An 18,226-nucleotide genomic window follows, 5' to 3' on the forward strand; every position below is an offset into this window, starting at 1 on the left:
TAGAAGGCGTGACCATATTACATACATCCGGCCAATACGTGACGTGGGCTATTGCGTATTTCCGCTTCCTCCCTGTTGTGGGCGGGGATTAGCGGCTTCTGTATTTCCGGTCTGTAAGGCAGGCGTGCGTAGCTTGTGCTAGACAGTGAGTGACTTGTACGTTACCGGCTGTAGCGGAGCAGAGGCGCCATGTCTGACAACGAGGACAAGTAAGTGTATTGTGTGCGGTAACGGAGGTGCTGGCGCCATCAGAGCACTGTGTGAATAGGGATGGATTCGAGGGGTTTTCCACTAACAACACTTATCTACAATTACAGGACAGCGGGGGTGTGGGGGATGTGTGTGGTGACCACTGTACAGTCACATGGCCAGTCCTGCCCCCACCATAGTGAGCAGGGCACTATGGCTACATTCACACGTGACCATGTGCTGGGTTGGTCTATTACCTGGTCAAGGAATCGGATCTGTGCTACGTTTTCTCCCAGTGTGTCAGCCATGTACACGGGAATGTGTATGAGCCCATAGAGATGAATGGGTCAGTGTGCTGTCTATGTAATCTACAGCAGTCCACACATGATTGTGTGCACAGGGCCTTATTGTGGATATGACTGAGCTCCCGGTGGTCACATTACTGCTTGGTATCAGTTCAGCGCTGTATCTGCCGGCGCCCTGAGCTTCATCCACACATCCATAGTCTATTTGGGGAATGTGGCCTATATGTGGCTTACTCTTCATGGACTGGAAGTTGTGATTGACCTTTGAGGCTTTGTCACATCATTCTGTTTTGTGACAAAATAACGGGAACTCCATGTACTCCTTTATAGTCAATAGGGTCCCTTGGGTGCCAGTAATATCCGCCTGTGTTACATGCACACCTTTACTTTATACATTCCTAAGGGTGAAATCCATGGTGGAAATTGTTACCACACTGTCTGGCAGATCTAATCTGTATTGCTGTTCTCAATACACTGTCAATCTTACATGGATTTTGTTTGGATTTGTGGTGTATCTGCTATAGGTGTAGGACTGAACAATTGCTGAGCGCTGCCCTAGGATATTGAAATCCAGAAATGAAGAAAACTCATTCCAGCCCATTTAAAGAGGAGCTTTAATGTTCCGGGGCACAGGCAGTTCTATATACTGCTGGAAAGCTAACAGTGTGCTGAATTCAGCGAACTGTCGGCTTTCCCGATCTGTGCCCCGGGTAAAGCGCTATCGGTACCGTAGCGCTTTACAGTCAGAAGGGCATTTCTTACAGTTAGCCAGGGACCCAGCAGCGCCTATCGCGCTGTACAGTGTGAGTGGGGAGGAACGCCCCCTCCCCTCCTGATAATACTCGTCTATGGACGAGCTGTGTGAGCAGAGGGAGGGGGCGTTCCTCCCCGCTCACACTGTATAGCGCGATAGGCGCTGCTGGGCAGAAGGGCGTCCCTGGCTAACTGTCAGTAACACCCTTCTGACTGTAAAGCGCTACAGTACTGGGACCGATAGCGCTTTACCCAGGGCACAGATCGGGAAAGCCGACAGTGCACTGAATTCAGCGCACTGTCATCTTTCCAGCAGTATATACAACTGCATGTGCCCGATCTGATGAAAGGTCCTCTTTAAACTTTTCTGCACCACAACCAGTTTAGATTGTAGTCCTAAAAAGAGGGGGGCTGTGTTAAATTTCCGCTAGCCCTGATGTAGATCACAGAGTGACTGTTTTAGGCTGCACCTGCGTGTATGGGTCTGTGACAACTGCATGGACCTATTCATTTCATTAACTCTTTAACAACTTCATGGTGTCTCTAAGGAAGTATGGAGAGGGCTCTGCCGCTGAGCCCTCGCCATATCCTGCGGGTACTGACTGTATCATACATTAGACTCCCACTGCTAACAGTCACGATTGGTGCCTGCACTGATTGCAGCTGTTAATACTTTAGATGCCGTAGTCAGTCATGACCAAGGGAGTTACATAACTGCCATAACATCATTGGTGGGCGGCGATCAGTAGTCATGACAGTGTGTACTAGAAATGAGTGAGTTTCACCATATACTGCAATATCGTTTCATCTCATCTCTACTGGTGATACCTTCAGAAATAAGTTAGAACCTTGTTCTTGGTGTCATATGAAAGCTGAGACTCCCATTTTTCATATGATAACAGAATCCCTGTTCTTCAATTTACAATCTCCAAGATATTACTATTTGAAGTAACCCTCAGCAATGTGCAAGAACCTGTCCAACTTTACCCCAGTTTGCATATTAAACCACAGAAGAATAAAGAAGGGACAGAAGTGGATTATCGGTGCAGGGTTTCATGGAAAGGAGCCACATTTCATTAATAAAGTAGATTACAACATTTATTAATGACACAAATACTGCCAGAAAATCTAACTTTGTCTTAAAGTTAGTTAGGGCGGGTTCTCACTAGCGCCCGATCTCCGCTTTCAGTTTCCATCTTCTGCCCAAGAAACAGAACAGGAGACGGAAACCAGCAGTCATTTTTAAAACCCATTCAAATGGGTTTGCAAAGTGTCCTCCCGTGAGCATTTTATGGTCTCCATGGCGAAACCATATAAATAAATAAATAACGGTTTCACTGCGGAGACCACAAAATGCTCAAGGGCGGACACGGTCTGCTGGGTTTCCGTCTCCTGTCGGCAGAAGACGGAAACTGTAAGCAGAGACCCGGGGCGCAGATGTGAACCCACCCTTACACTGACTGTTTTGTCGAAAAAAAAAAAAAAAACTATTTAGGGCTGAGGCCCCACATTGTGGATACACTGCTTTTTTTGTTGTTGCAGATTTTGCTGCATTTTTTTAAGCCAAAGCAAAGAGTGACTACAGGAGGAATGGAAAATATATCGGAAGTTCTTATACTTCTACCTTTTGCTCAATCCACTCCTGGCTTTTGCTCAAAAAAAAAAAAAAAAAAATCTGCGTTTCTTCAATGTGGGGCCTTAGCCTTAAGCTACAGACACTCATGGCTTATGTTTGCTGCTTTCTGGAGACAGATTTTCCTGCAGTTTTTTGAGTAGGCTAACAAGGAGAGTAGTTGTAGTGTTCCTGCCGGCAGAATCCACTGCTGCATTTGGTTCAAAAAACTGCTTGTAAATCTGCCTGAATGTAGCCAATAAAACTATTGAGTCCTGGAGGTGCAAATCACCCTGGACCTGACTTGGTTATAATCTTTTCTTAGAACATGTGACTGTATATCCGCTTCAGTGTTACTTTCTGTAAATGCTTAGTGAGATTAGACGACTTGATCTCTCTTAACTTACTCTTGTGGGGTCCTTTTCCTTGTGTGTATCTTTTTGAAAACCTGACTGCCAGTAGAGGGCAGTAGAGCCCGGCTTCCCATTTGCTGTAGAAATGTGCCGTAAACCTAGAAGAAATCAGATATATATTAGCATAGTCTAGGAGTTAAATGGCTGTACCTGGACCCAGACACGTGTTTAATCTTTAATATTGAATGTACAAAATATTGTCTATGTGAGGAAGGGCAGAAATAAGTGTCTTCTACATCCTGCAACCTCAAATGCTGCCACTAGGGGGTGATATAACAATGATGATCAGACCCTCAGTGTTTGTACTATAAGTGGAGGAGAGTACTGCATCGTTTGTAGTTACCATGCCTGAGGGCGCCATGGGGGCACATGGGAGGGAGGACATTCTGGAATTGCTTTCATCTTGTGACTGAAATGCCTGCGGTGTCAAAATGGATGCCTGATAATAGTTTTACACTTGTAGGCTGTTTGCGTCCAAGCTTTTTGTAGTTGTGTGTGTGTGTAATAATTGTATCACTGGGGGATCCGAGTAAATCTGATATCAGTCATTGATGTGAGGGGATATGTTGTGTAATTTTATGGTAAAGGAAAGATGAAATGGTTTTCTTACTTTTTTTTAAAGTTTTGATGGAGATGATTTTGATGACGTTGAAGAGGATGAGGGTCTCGATGACTTGGACAATGCAGAAGAAGAAGATCAGGAGAATGTAGCCATTTTACCTGCTGGTGAAGGGCAGCAAGCAAATCAGAAGCGCATTACCACAAATTACATGACCAAATATGAACGGGCCCGGGTCCTCGGGACTAGAGCGCTGCAGATAGCGTAAGTATGGTACAACTGAGTACGTAAACATCTGTATACTGTGACTGAATGACTGGAGGGTGCGCCATCTGCAGTCATCATTCTATCAGCTTTTCTATCTGTGGTTCTCATCCTATGAAGGAGCAGAACAATGGACAGAGGGACTGAAGTGTGAGTGGAGCCAAAGAGTCATTTCTTTTCCATTAATGTATAGTAACTCCTCGCTGATGAAGGATTTGTAAAATGTCAAAGTCCAACAACAGAGAACGCATAAATGCCCTGTGTGAATACTACCTCAACTCTGCTCTTTCTATAGACTTGTATGGGCATGCTCAGTTGTCACTTGATCCATCTCTTCCTGATTGGGGAGGGGGGCTTTGAGACTCGGCTCACTCCGTGAATTAGTGATGAATGTTTGTCATTGGAAATCACTGGGTAGAATGTATTAAGACTGGCATTGTATACCCTGCCTTAATATGAAGTCAAATGCACCAAACTTGTATGACTGAAAATGCATCTTAGTAAATTGTCACAAAATGAAATCTGTGCGTACACCAAACAAGTATGGACACCCTTCCCCCCCATACCCTTCACTGGCATCACAAACCTGTGCCGAGGGTCATCATTGTTCTGCAAGTCCCAATGCTAAATTCAAAAGTGAATCACTGAAAAGGACATTAAAACTGCAAAATACTACTGAAATATGGTCATGCATAACTGATCTGTATGGCAGTCCAGGATCCTTAACTTCACCCCACAATTACTGACACCCCTTTCTTCCACAAAACAAGGCCTGGTTGCATCCTCTAAAAATAACCACAGAGCGTAAGTTCATGTCTTGGACATAATATACAAGCTTAAAGGGGTTGTCCCATCACAAGGATCCTATCTATAATGCTTGTAAATGTGGATGTAAGACTTTTCCTAAATACACTGCTTCAGTAGAACTCCTTTGTTTGTTCACTATATTACTTTATTCATTTTTTTGTGGCCACAGCCCTGACCTAGCTGCTCCTGAGTCAAGTGATGTATCAGCCTGATCTCAGGGGGAGGGAGGAGGGGCTAAGTGCACGGGAGCGAGCCTGGAGGGGGGGGGGGTAGTTTACCCTTTGGGGGAAGGGGACGCCAATACAATATTAGACGCCGGCACAGGTGAAGCCAGCAACATCTCTATGCTTCTGCCCTGCATGAAGCAAGCAGCGGCAGAAGCGATGCTGCTGTTCCGGGGCGGAGGAGCGGAATAACAGCATCGCTTCTGCCGCTGTTGGCTTCATGCAGGGCAGAAGGATAGAGATGTTGCTGGCTTCACCTGTGCCGGTGTCTAACACTCCCCAGCAGCCGCTGTAATAGAGGCTGTAATAGAGGCGGATGCTGGGGACTACGCCGGCACAGCTGAAGCCAGCAACATCGCTATGCTTCTGCCCTGCATGAAGCAAGCAGAAGCAATGCTGTTATTCCGCTCCGGGGTCACATATATGCAAAGCCAAGCGGCGAGATGCCGCCGGCCCTGCATGCACGCTCATACACCAGTCTAACCTTCACAATGCGAATGCAGACCCGACACTCTATGAGCGCGCACGCAGGGCCGGCGGCATCTCGCCGCTTGGCTTTGCATATGTGACCCCGCCCACCAATGACGAGACAAAGCCGGAAGACAGAAGATTTTAGAGGAACGAAGACTGGTAAGTATGCGACGTGGGATAACCCCTTTAAAGGGGTTGTCCCATCACAAGGATCCAATCTATACTGCTTGTTAATGTGAATGTAAGACTTTTCCTAAATACACTGCTTCAGCAAAGCTGCTTTGTCTGTCCACTATCTTACTTTATTCAATTCTTTGTGGCCACAGCACTGACTTATCTGCTCATGAGCCAAGTGATGTATCTGCTGCTCTCAGGGAGGAGGGGCTAAGTGCAGGGAGCGAGCCTGTGTATCTAGCTATTCCTGTGTCTACACCACTTGACCTAGCTTCCTGCACTCAGATAGAGGAGAGGAGCTGCTTTCATTTCTTCTGTTCTCCCAGTTATCAGGCTAGCTAATTCAATTGTGTTCATTATGGCAGAGACAGGCAGTCTCTGTATGTAACACAGAATGGAGTTGCTGCTGCCTGTACTTCATAGTCCAATATGGGTGGGCGGAGCTACACGTGGATTGGGGGCGGAGCTAAACGGCAGGTTGTACGTGAAACCCCGCCCACCAAATGATGCAAGAAACCAGGAAGAAAGAAGATTTTACAGCAGTAAAGACTGATGAGTATGTGAGGTGGGAATACCCCTTTAACCATTTTTTTTTTCTTTTTAGAATGTGTGCACCTGTCATGGTGGAGTTGGAAGGAGAAACAGACCCTCTTCTTATTGCTATGAAGGAACTCAAGTATGTGTTAAGATTGTATTGGCCTTTTTATCTATTTCAATGTACCAATACCTCATTCTCATCAACGTCACAAGGCTTTCATACCCCCTGCATAAGTATTAAACATAAGTAGTACTAGTTTGATCATTTGGACAGGCTTGCACCCCCTGTCAAGGACACACTGTCTTGTCCCCTGTGCAGGCATTTCACTGCAAACTATAAGACTCCATTTATATTATTGCTGCATGAGGAAGTATGTTTCAAGTGAGCGGCTCAAGTTTAGTTGCACTTTAAGGGCACATTCACACAGCTGAGTTTCAGCCGTAAAACTCAATCCCTATGTTGGCCGGATTTACTGGCCTAATTAGTATGTCAGGAGAGAGACCCCTAACAGAATTGGTCTCCTCTTCAACTCCATGGCCTTGTGGGGGGAAAAAAAAAATCCAAAATATTAAAAAATTTAAAAAGTCGCCATATTCATATAGCTGTAACTTTGTTTTATTTTATTTCCATTTACGTAACTGTGTAAGCTTTTGGGGGTGTTTTGTTTGCTTGTTGTTTTGCCAAGCAAGTCCTACTTATTTATACCATTTTGGTGATTATCTCAGACTTTGCTGCAAAATATAAAAAAAAAAAATTAAAATTTGGACGGTGAAATTGAGGAACATCGATATGGCCACTTTGGTGTGGGTTTTTTGTTTTTTTTTTCTGCTACTACAGTCATAGTATCGGATGAAGGCAAAAAAAACCGCAGCATGTTAATTTTAGCTGTGGAATCACAAGTTTTTTCCCTAAAGATTTAATAGGGGGAAGAAGAAAAAAAAGCAGAGAAAAATGCAGCAAAAACTAAATGGAAAAACACTGCGAAGTAAGCTATGCATTTTCATTGAGTTTTTTTTGGGTTTTTTTTATTTATTTTTTTCACTGTACTTTGCTACATGTGGTATTAACCTGAATGTCAGTTAGTGGTGGAGGGGACGGCCGGCTGTCAGGAAAAGAGCCTGATAAATGGAGAGAAGTGTTACAGAAATTGTTTGCTTGTATTACTGACTTGTGCAGAGTTTGTTAAACAATGACCATTTAACCAACCTTTCCTCGTATTTTCTGTTGCCACAGAGCCAGGAAGATTCCTATCATCATCAGACGCTATCTCCCTGATGGAAGTTATGAAGACTGGGGGGTGGACGAGCTCATCATTACTGACTGAGACATCTAGACCTCTGCAAAGCCCCACTGAACTTCTATTTTACCATCTCCCCACCTACTGTTGTATATAAGTATTTTATAGAATGTGTAAATGAGTTGTATTTAATAAAAAATAGAAAAACACAACTCTTGTCATGTCACTATATGTTACTGCCTGCTGTGTCAAACCTGTTTCTGTCTGTCTAGTGTTTGAGGTCCTCAGGATAATATCATGATGGGTGACAATGTATGATTCTGTGTTTGTGCCGTTATCACTTGTCTCCCTAAAATGCTAAATTATTAAAGGAGTTAAGCTGTGAAAAATACTTATTCTCTGTTCATAAGATAGAGGGTAGACTACAGAAGTAGTGGAAGTCTGACCACTGAGATGTCAGTCCTGGAAACTGGGTGTGTTTTACCCCCATTGTATATGAATGCAAGCACCCAAACCCATGGCGGTGCACCCATGCTCCCGTTCATCTCAGTAGGAGCAGGGGTGTGTCATTCTTCACCAGGGGTTTAACTGCATTCACAAAGTGGGTAAAACAACCTGGTTTCAGAGCTTGGAAACCCACTGATCAGTAATTTATCATATAGATAGAGGATAAACATATTTCATGGTATAACCCCTTTAGCAAGAATATTTCATAGAAGCAGCTAAAAGTTTGTCATATTGTATCTTGATTGGTGGATTTACATTGGGTTGTGGTTGGTCATGTTAAGAACTCTGGTTTCCCCTTCTAAACTACTGCACAGATCAGCCATACTGGAGTCAGAAGCCTGGAAGACAGCCCAGGGCTGCGCATTTAGAATTATGAGCTCGAATCAGCAGGGAGCATGCTTCTGTTTGGAGTCCATTTAAGCTAGTAAAAATACATTAAAAAAAAATCAGAAGTATGCTATAAAGGACTCCAGCTTAAAAAAAAATATATATAAATTATTTTATTTTTTTTCTCTCCTATCATTACTTTTATTTTCCTAAATCTAAAAGCTCTCAAGTGTACAGCCAGGGAGGTTTCATTGCTTTAACTTTGTGACATGAGTCTGTGAGCTGAAAATACAGGAATAACTAAATGATGCACTACTGTTATGTGTAATGGGGCAAGAGGTACATAAAGAGACAGCACTTACTGGAGTGACTAAGAAGGGAGAACATGATGCAAAGAGAAAATCACAAGTAGGTTTTAGAAACAAATATTTATTTCCCATTGCTTCAGAAACCTATCCAATTTAACCCGTGGCAAGATTGGCATGCTAGCCTACTTACGTGATCCTGCCTAATCTCACTGGAAGGTCTGGTCCCACGAGACGTAAACACAGCGATTTGTCCACAGCGGTGTTTTACAGTAAGGGCAAAGTGGATGAGATTCTACCGAATCCCATGTCCACTGTGCAGTAAAAACCACGGTGCGGATACCGTGCAGTTTTGGAAATTGCATAATGTCAATTATACCTACGGAAACATCAGCGGTTTCCCCATAGGTATAATTGTAACATTCCGCGGAGGAAAACTGCGTGCTTTGTCTAAAGTGCCGTGGGAAGAACCGTGATGCGTTGCCGGCGCAGTATTTCCCGCAGCTCTTTTTTGCCTCAGGACATCCCTTGGGGTCTTAGCTGAAGAGATTGGAGTGCCTGATAGATTCCAAACAGCACCTCTCTATCTGTCTAACCCAGTGGTTCTTAACCAGGGTTCGATCGAAACCTAGAGGCCATACGCACAGTTCATTTTGTGTACCAGTAAAAAAAACATATACCTATGTCTTCAATTTGGAAATAAATCATATTTGAGTTATCACTAAAGAGTTCGGGGAATGTGCATATGAAACTGGAGGGTTCGGTACCTCAAACAAGGTTAAGAACCACTGGTCTAACCCCTATGGTCCACCCTGTGTGCCGATTTGCTAACCTCCCCATGGAAATTTTTTTTAAAAAAAAAATATTAATCTTGCACATAGTATTGACTGCCAATGGGATCTGGATAACGCCCTCTATCCCAATACTTAAAATTAGAGATTCAATGGTTTGTAAGAATAGTGAGCATTCTAGAAGGCAGTCAGCCCAAATACGAAGCCCAGTGGTCTGATGGAGTGGATCATTGTAACATGCTTCCCACCTGAGACTTCATACAATTGCCTCTATGTTATGACTTTCACCTCCTCAACCTGACATGAGCCTTGTAGTGACACTTTAATGACACACTTGTGTATTTGTTTGTTTTTGCAAATTGAAACCTCAATGTGAAGAGAAATGCTCCTCTGACCTTACTGAAAGAGACTTGTACCTCTGACAACTTGATCTATGTTCTAATTTTGCACTTCATCCATTTGCCCCTTCTCTCTCCTCCTATTTTTCCAGTCCATTCTCACATCCACCCCCCCACACACACCTTTTTGTGCAGGCTCTGTATAGCTTTTATATTCTGGATTGTGGGATATGTTATGCTTCACTATTGAAACAAAAAATAAATTTGGAAAAGAAAAATATCCAATTATCCAACCAGGCTGGAATCCCACATTGGCCCAGATACTGTCTAAGGGAGCCTTCACACGGAGTAAACGCACATGTATTTTTGCAAAATACACATGTAAAAATAAATGTGTAAAAATAAGACTCCCATTGACTTCAATGATATTTTTTACACGTGTAAAAATACGCCTGTAAAATGTCATTGAAGTCAATGGGAGTCTTATTTTTACACGTGTATTTTGAAAAAATACATGCGCGTTTACTCAGTGTGAAGGCTCCCTAAGGCCCCAAGTTGCGAAAATGCATCATTTTTTTTGTTGTTACAGATTTTGCTGCATTTTTGCTGCATTTTTTTGAGCCACAGCCTAAAATGGCTACAAACGGAATGGGAAATATGTAGGAAGTTCTTGACTTCTCCCTTCTGCTATTCCTGACTTTGGCTCAAAAAAATGCAGCAAAATCAGCAATAACAAAAAAGCTGCGTTTCCGCAATGTGGAGCATCAGCTTAAAAGCTAGACTGTGCAGACTCAGTCTGGACAATCCTAAACTGCGCCATATTTATCAGTGTAAAGGGGGTATCGTCACTCCTTGGGGAGAGACCACCATATAGGTGTATGGAGACTTATTAAGCCTTTAGCACTCCACTTTGCAAGGGACTATGGGAAGAATATGCAAATCTGTCTTCCATGATGTAATTAGGAAGTCAGGTGCCTCAGTGTCGCAAACCAATATAGGGCGCTCACTGGAATGAGCAAGCCTGTCTTCCCTGATGTAATTAGGAAGACAGAATCTCAGTGAAAATAGCCCAATAAAGGCTGCTCCCTTTAACAGCAGCCTTTATTGGGCTAATTTCACTGAGATTCTGTCTTCTTAAGTACATCAGGGAAGACAGGCTTGGACGTTCCAGTGAGCGCCCTCTATTGGTTTGCGACACTGAGGCACCTGACTTCCTAATTACATCATGGAAGACAGATTTGCATATTCTTCCCATATTTATCAGTGTGAGAGATGCTATTTGATAAATCTGGTGTATTCTGTCTAGTCTAAGTCTACACCTCCTATTAGTTGGACCAGTCAGGAAAAAGTGTGGGAGCCAAAAGCACTATGCCACCCATGTAGCCACCAGAAAGTACGTAAGTAAGAGAAAAGTCTTATCATGGATGTATTCACAAGGTAGACAACTCCGGGGTAGTCAGGACGAATGGAGGATAGGGATAACAGGGATACTCCACCACAGGCGTGGGAGTCACTGGTCTCTGTGCTGACCCTGTTAGACCCTTGCCCCCCAAATATAACTCCCACCCTGACAAGGGCAGTCTGCAAACTTGCCCTATAAACAATCTTTTACCCCCCTGTCCCATTACATATTTTGTCCTAGGAGTCATCAGGGAATATCCTATGTCTGGGTTAAATGTAGCACTCTGAAAAACAGATGCTGACAAAACCATATACCGTAACACAGTGAGGGCCTGTACCTATATCAAAAAAGGGCTTAGGAACCACGGCTTTGTGACTACAGTGAGATGTGGCCATGCATGCATTTCTACAGGACTTCAGAAAACAGCTTTGCGTGCCTATCTGGCTATTTTCTCCATTTAGTGTGTGTTCACTGTCTTGACAAAGGTGTGGGGGGCATCCTAAAAGTGGGACTTACACCCAGGGTCCCAAACCCCTGAGGGGGCCCATTCGGCAGTGGCATAAGGTACAGGGGCCCGCAGCCAGCTGGAAATGGCTGGGACTCCAAACCAACATGATTGTAGGTATCAGATCGTAGAAAAGAAGTTTTCCGGCAGCTCTCCAATAGCATAACATTTTACTTTTAATAGGTATTATAAAATGACAAAAAATAATCCATATTGAAGAACAAAAAATAGAAATGAAATAGAAATAGCATAAAAATAGCATAAAACGCTCACCGCCGCTCACGGCCGGACATCTTTCAAACCCATTCAAATGAATGGATGAGAAAGAGTCATGCAGGTTTCCATCTCCTGCCTCTGTTTTGTGCAGGAAACGGAAACCTGCAGAACGGAGACCGGGTGCAAATGTGAACGAGTCCTAAGCAACGCAGATGTGAATGTGCCTCCAATGAACCCTGTTGCATCTATAAAATAATAATACTCAAACACTGCTGGTTGTTGGTCAAAGTACCTAGGCATTTCACACACCAAAGTAAAAATGATCAGCACCGAAGCAAAAAAATTAGGATTAAAATAAAATATAACTTTTAATCTTCATGTTAAAAAAAAAGTATATCAATTTAGTAATGCTGAAAAACTCCCACGCGTTTCAAGACACATGTCTCTTAGTGATGCCATGTGTCTTAAAATGCAAAGGCGTTTTTCAGGGTTACTGGAACCATGGATATACTTTTTTTAACATGAAGATTAAAAGTTATATTTTATTTTAATCATAATTTTTTGTTTGTGCGCTGATCATTTTTACTCGCATGTGTTAACTACTAGAGATGAGTGAGTACTGTTCGGATCAGCCGATCCGAACAGCACGCTCCATAGAAATGAATGGATGCACCTGGTACTTCCGCTTTGACGGCAGCCGGCCGCTTAACCCCCCACGTGCCGGCTACGTCCATTCATTTCTATGCGAGCGTGCTGTTCGGATCGGCTGATCCGAACAGTACTCGCTCATCTCTATTAACTACTTATTGCCCCCGGGTCCGGGCTTTACCTGTTTGTTTTATGCACCTTAATTCCGAGGCGTGGATTTTGGCTCTGGACATTGTTGGTGAGCGGTATATCCTTTTCCTTCTCTGTGCCTCATACCTAGGCATTTTGTATGGATGTATTTCTTTTTTGCCACCTATACATCTATATATACATGCAGAAAACGCATATTTGGCAATCGAGAATCGTTTTGGCTCCCTGAAGACCATGTTAAAAAAACTGATTAGTTCTAAAACCTGCCTAGTCCTCCAGCAAACAGAGGGCTCATTGTGTGCCTCTACCTCTGCACCTGTTACTATGGAAATGGCCTAGGTGGGGACACATTTCTCAGGAGTATCAGAAAGCTGGATGAATCCCACTCTTTGTTTCGCTCAGATCCGTGGTCTGTTGCTCCTGCGTTCCTGTCACACCTGGGAGACAGGTTAGCTCTGATTCCTGAGCCACATTCATGGATAGTCAGCATAGCTACAGACTCAAATGCCAGACTCAAAGTTGTAGCTTGCAGGTCATCGGAAGAGAAAAACTTGCCACTTGGAAACCAGACATATTTTATTGAGGGCGTAGTTAAATCGAGTGTTTAGGACCTTGGACCATACTTGATCTTTAGTTTTCCACCATTTACATGTAATGTAAGATGGTTAATAACACTAGATATTTTTCCATCTTATCTGTAATCTGGTAGGTGTGGGCTGCACTATTATCAACCCCAATGTGCACCCTCACAACATTTAAAGGGAATGTCCAGGAGTAGAAGAACTAGAAAATGGCTGCTTTTTTTCCCAAAAATTGTCACACCAGTCAGCAGGTTGTCTGTGGTATAACAGCTTAAGCCCATTCACCATATTTGACCTGAGCTGTAATTCCACACTCAACCTGTAAACAGGTGTGGCACTGTTTTTGCAATAAGGCAGTTATATTGTTATAATCCCCTTTAATGCTTTAATGACTCATTACAGTAGGTAGTTACCTTGAGGATGGTATTAGGCTTGGTTCACACGTAACTGCAGTGTGCTGTGTAGCAAAACCACACACCATTTTACAGTGAATTGCAGCATTATGAAGGTCGGGGCCTCACATGGCAAAAACTACAGCATTTATAGTCCTTGTAAAGTGGATGGGATTCTAGTAAATCCCATCCAAACATTGCAGAAAAATATATACACAGCAGAAATGCTGCGATTTCCGAAACCGACACGTTTTTTGAAATCGCAGTATGTCAATTATACCTCTGAAAACAATGACAATTTCCCTGTATTGAAACAGAATGCCCGCAGAGGAATACTCTGCAGATTCTCTGTGAAAAGCACTTTGGAAATAACTGTGGGGCCTTGGCTTAAAGGGAGGTAAATATGAATGTGCTATCCTTAGGATAGGTCATCAACATTTCATTAGGTTCAGATATCTGGGACTCCCACAGATCAGTTGCATGAAGTGTCTGCGCTACTTGGGTTATCGTTGCATCTGCTTTACAGGCCAATGATATACTACAATGCCAAGCACAGCCCATAAGTAACATATAGCACTATACTGGGTATCCAATGAAGGGTCTCCTGAATGCCGTTGTCTGATTGGTGGAGTCCCAGCTGTCGGATCCCCATTAATGCTCCATAGTAGGGCACAAGTCTTAGTATTAAACCCTAGCATTTGTGGTGCAATTCTCCCCCATTTTTCATCAGCCACTTTCCTTTCCAATCCCTTTATTGGCTACCCATCGCCCAGTGAATAGAGTTTAAAATGTTAACACTAACCAACAAAGCCATCCACAACCTGTCCCCTCCATATATCTCTGATCTGATCTCCTGCTATTTGCCCACAAGTAACCTCCGATTATTTCAAGACCTCTTTCCCCGCTCTGCTCTTATCCGCTCTTCACACAACCGTCTCCACGACTTCTCACGTGCGTTTCCCCTGGAACTCACTACCAGGACACATAAGACTGTCTCAAGAATCAGAAGCTTCAAGAAGACCTTGAAGACTCACCTCTACAGGAAATCATACAACCTTCAATAACACTACTGCCACCTCACCACTATCCGAACTGCTTCTACCCTAATGTCTCTATCCCCTTCCCTTATAGATTGTAAGCCTTTGCGTGCAGGGCCCTCATTCAAAAGTACCAGTTGAATAGGCAACATTCACATGACCAAGTTGTAAAACAGTCATGAAAAGTGTCCATTTTTCACTGCTGTCTTGCACTCGAGGGGGAACCTGTATTCACAGATCCCCCATACATGTGAGTGTAAAGAGCAGTCCATTAATAACATAGGATATGACCTACCGTATTTTTCGGACTATAAGACGCACTTTTTTCCCCAAAAATTTGGGGGAAAAAGAAGGGTGCGTCTTATAGTCCAAATGTGGCCGCAATACAGACCCGGCATCTGTTGTAATAGGAAGGCGGATGCCGGGGAGGGTTAGACGCGGCACATGTGCCAGAGCCTGAGACATCGCTACAGTCCTGCCCTGCATGAAGCCAGCAGCAGCAGGAGTGATGCTGCTGTTCCGCTCCTCCGTCCCTCCCCGCAATAGCAGCATCGCTCCTGCCACTGCTGGCTTCATGCAGGGCAGGAGTGCAGCGATGTCTCAGGCCCCGGCACATGTGCCGCGTCTAACCCTCCCCGGCATCCGCCTATTACAGTGGATGCCAGGTCTGTATTGGCGGCCCCTTCTCCTCCCCCCCAAAGTGTAAACTACCCCCCCGGGGCCGGTCCCCACCGGCTCCATACCTATAAAATTGCAGGCCGGCTCCTGCGTGGCGATATCGCAGGAGCCGACCTGTTCGGGTGACAGCCGGGAGCCTAGTGAAGGCTCCCAGGCCTGTCACTGCTATATTTCCATTGTGGCTAGTCCATGACCAGCCGTAATAGTAATATACAGAATGTCCCATAGACGGCAATACAGTTGTATTGCCGTCTATGGGACTTGCAATCAAATGACCACAGGTTCAAGCCCCCTAGGCACTAATAAAAGAGTTAAAAAAAAAAAAAAAAGCTTTAAAAATATATAATGAAAAAATGAAATAAATAAGAGTTCTAAATCACCTCCTTTCCCTAGAATACAATGTGGCTTTGCAGCTGTTGCAAAACTACAACTCCCATATATTTTATATTTTACTATTTTGTGCTTCAAAATTTTTTCCCCCTATTTTCCATCCTCTCCTGCGTCTTATAGTCTTATGGTCCGAAAAATACGGTATATTTTGACAGTCTGTTACAATGGACCGTCAAAATAATGGTCATCTGAATAGCCCCCAATCACTTGAATTGTATTTAAGGCTGCCGTGTGACGCCCCGTTATGTAAGTATAACTTTAGGATTGTACTTGTTTTGTGTTTTCTGTGTATTATATGTAAACCCTCAATTGTACAGCACCGTGGAACTAATAATAATGTGCAGCACCATGGAACTAATAATAATGTACAGCACCATGGAACTAATATCATAATGTACAGCACCATATGGAATTAATATCATAATGTACAGCACAATGAAATTAATATAATATCTACACCATGGGACTAATACAATAATGAACAGCACCATGAAACTAATAATAATGTACAGCACCATGGAACTAATATCATAATGTACAGCACCATATGGAATTAATATCATAATGTACAGCACAATGATATTAATATAATATCTACACCATGGGACTAATACAATAATGAACAGCACCATTAAACTAATAATAATGTACAGCACCATGGAACTAATATCATAATGTACAGCACCATGGAACTAATATCATAATGTACAAGCACCATGGAATTAATATAACAATGTACAGCACCATGGAACTAATATAACAATGTGCAGCACCATGTAATTAATGGTGATCTATAAATATATAAATAAATAATATAGCATTTACATTTTACCGTGTTTTTCTGCATGTAATTTTCTGCAGAAATAAAAGTGACATGTGATGGAATGGGAGGTGGAAAGCAGTGTCTGTTTCACTCAATTTCTTCAAGTAAGGGTTAAGGATATATAATCATCTGACTGTCTTATCTGGAGCGTGGATACAATTTGCTTATTATGACCGTGCTGTCATATGATGGGTACATTGAGCCATAGCAGGCGGTCCTCCATGGATATTAGCGCTGCTCCTTTTTGTTTTTTGTCATTCTGTACTTACATTCTATACTGGATACGAATCGACTTTTAAATAGAGAGAAATAGAGATAGATAGATAGATAGATAGATAGATAGATAGATAGATAGATAGAGTGAGAGAGATAGCTGACTGCTATGTATGTGTATATGCTTACATGAATTTATTAGGTGAATTATTAATGACAAGTTCTTTTCACCATATGCGGTAAACAATAAAATTACTTTTGCTAATGTTAAACACAAAGTGAAGGGATAAAGTGGGTGACATTGCAGGACTCCTTAAGCTTATCAGCATTCTACAGTGTGCAGGACACACACACACACACACACACACACACACACACACATATATATATATATACACACACATATAAACACACATGCATATATACACACACACATACACACAAATATATATACACACATAAATACACATATACACACGTATACAAATATATACACACATCTGCTCCATATCCTATTGTTACCGTGTAACATACAGGCACATCATCATCTGACATGATCAGCCACAGTCATCTGACATAAATACCCAAATCATCTGACAGCAGAGGCAAACAAAGTCATATGATGTGCGAAATTCTATCATCTGACAGTGAAGCACATCCCAGCCCTTGTGTTATCACAGCAGGATACAGGGATAGGGTTTGTACACTCCACTTGTAACTCAGAAGACTCTGTCATTATTAGTGTTCTCTTATACCATAATATGACTTCAATATTCAGATCCGTTTGGGTCACAGTTTTGCAGAAGATTCAATGGAAAATCTGACAATGCCCACATAATGAGTTATATCTATAAACATGATAATATCATAAGCACTTTTTGTCTGGCTTTGAAGTCACAGTTTTAATAATATCTTCTATACCTGACCAACAAATGAAATTTACTACATAAAAAACATGTATAATATTGTTAATTGACCCATCTTCTGAATGCAATGTGACACTCAATGCCAAACAAATACATCAATCCAGTATCCAAACCACAGTATGTTCAATAAATGCCTCCACACATTGCCTACTGCTTATAGTAGCTGTGGACAGGGAGGTGCAGGTCAGATGGTAGTACCATCAGGGGATAAAAGCTGCCCAGGCTATCATATACTGCTGTCTGCGATCGATCCCAATACATTTTGAAGGTCTTGTACAATCTTTCAATATTGATAAACTATCTTTAAGTTAGATCATCAATATCAGACTTAAGTAGCTGCCGGCACAGGAACTACACAGTGGATGGAGGGAGCTGTCTCTGTACACTGTGTAGTGGTCAAGCTGCAACTCTGCTCCTATTCAACTCAATGACATCTGAGTTGCAGTAGCCC

At 42.7% G+C, this 18,226-nt stretch overlaps 1 protein-coding gene across 1 annotated transcript; it reads left to right on the top strand.

Moving 5' to 3' along the window:
* Positions 1-88: 88 nt before the first annotated feature.
* On the top strand, positions 89-7,758 carry POLR2F (RNA polymerase II, I and III subunit F). Its single transcript, XM_075286907.1, has 4 exons — positions 89-209; positions 3,895-4,095; positions 6,376-6,447; positions 7,543-7,758. Exons 1-4 carry the CDS (start codon positions 190-192, stop codon positions 7,631-7,633), a joined length of 384 nt encoding a protein of 127 aa, XP_075143008.1. The 5' UTR covers positions 89-189; the 3' UTR covers positions 7,634-7,758.
* Positions 7,759-18,226: the final 10,468 nt, after the last annotated feature.

This window comes from Leptodactylus fuscus, chromosome 9 (assembly GCF_031893055.1).
Source record: "Leptodactylus fuscus isolate aLepFus1 chromosome 9, aLepFus1.hap2, whole genome shotgun sequence".
Taxonomy (NCBI): Eukaryota; Metazoa; Chordata; class Amphibia; order Anura; family Leptodactylidae; genus Leptodactylus; species Leptodactylus fuscus.

Bases quoted from the DNA above. Each gene is read 5' to 3' on its own strand.
- POLR2F (XM_075286907.1), top strand. From the start codon at position 190: ATGTCTGACAACGAGGACAA. The intron at 4,096-6,375 runs GTAAGTATGGTA...TTTTCTTTTTAG, and splicing joins ACTAGAGCGCTGCAGATAGC to AATGTGTGCACCTGTCATGG. The intron at 6,448-7,542 runs GTATGTGTTAAG...CTGTTGCCACAG, and splicing joins ATTGCTATGAAGGAACTCAA to AGCCAGGAAGATTCCTATCA.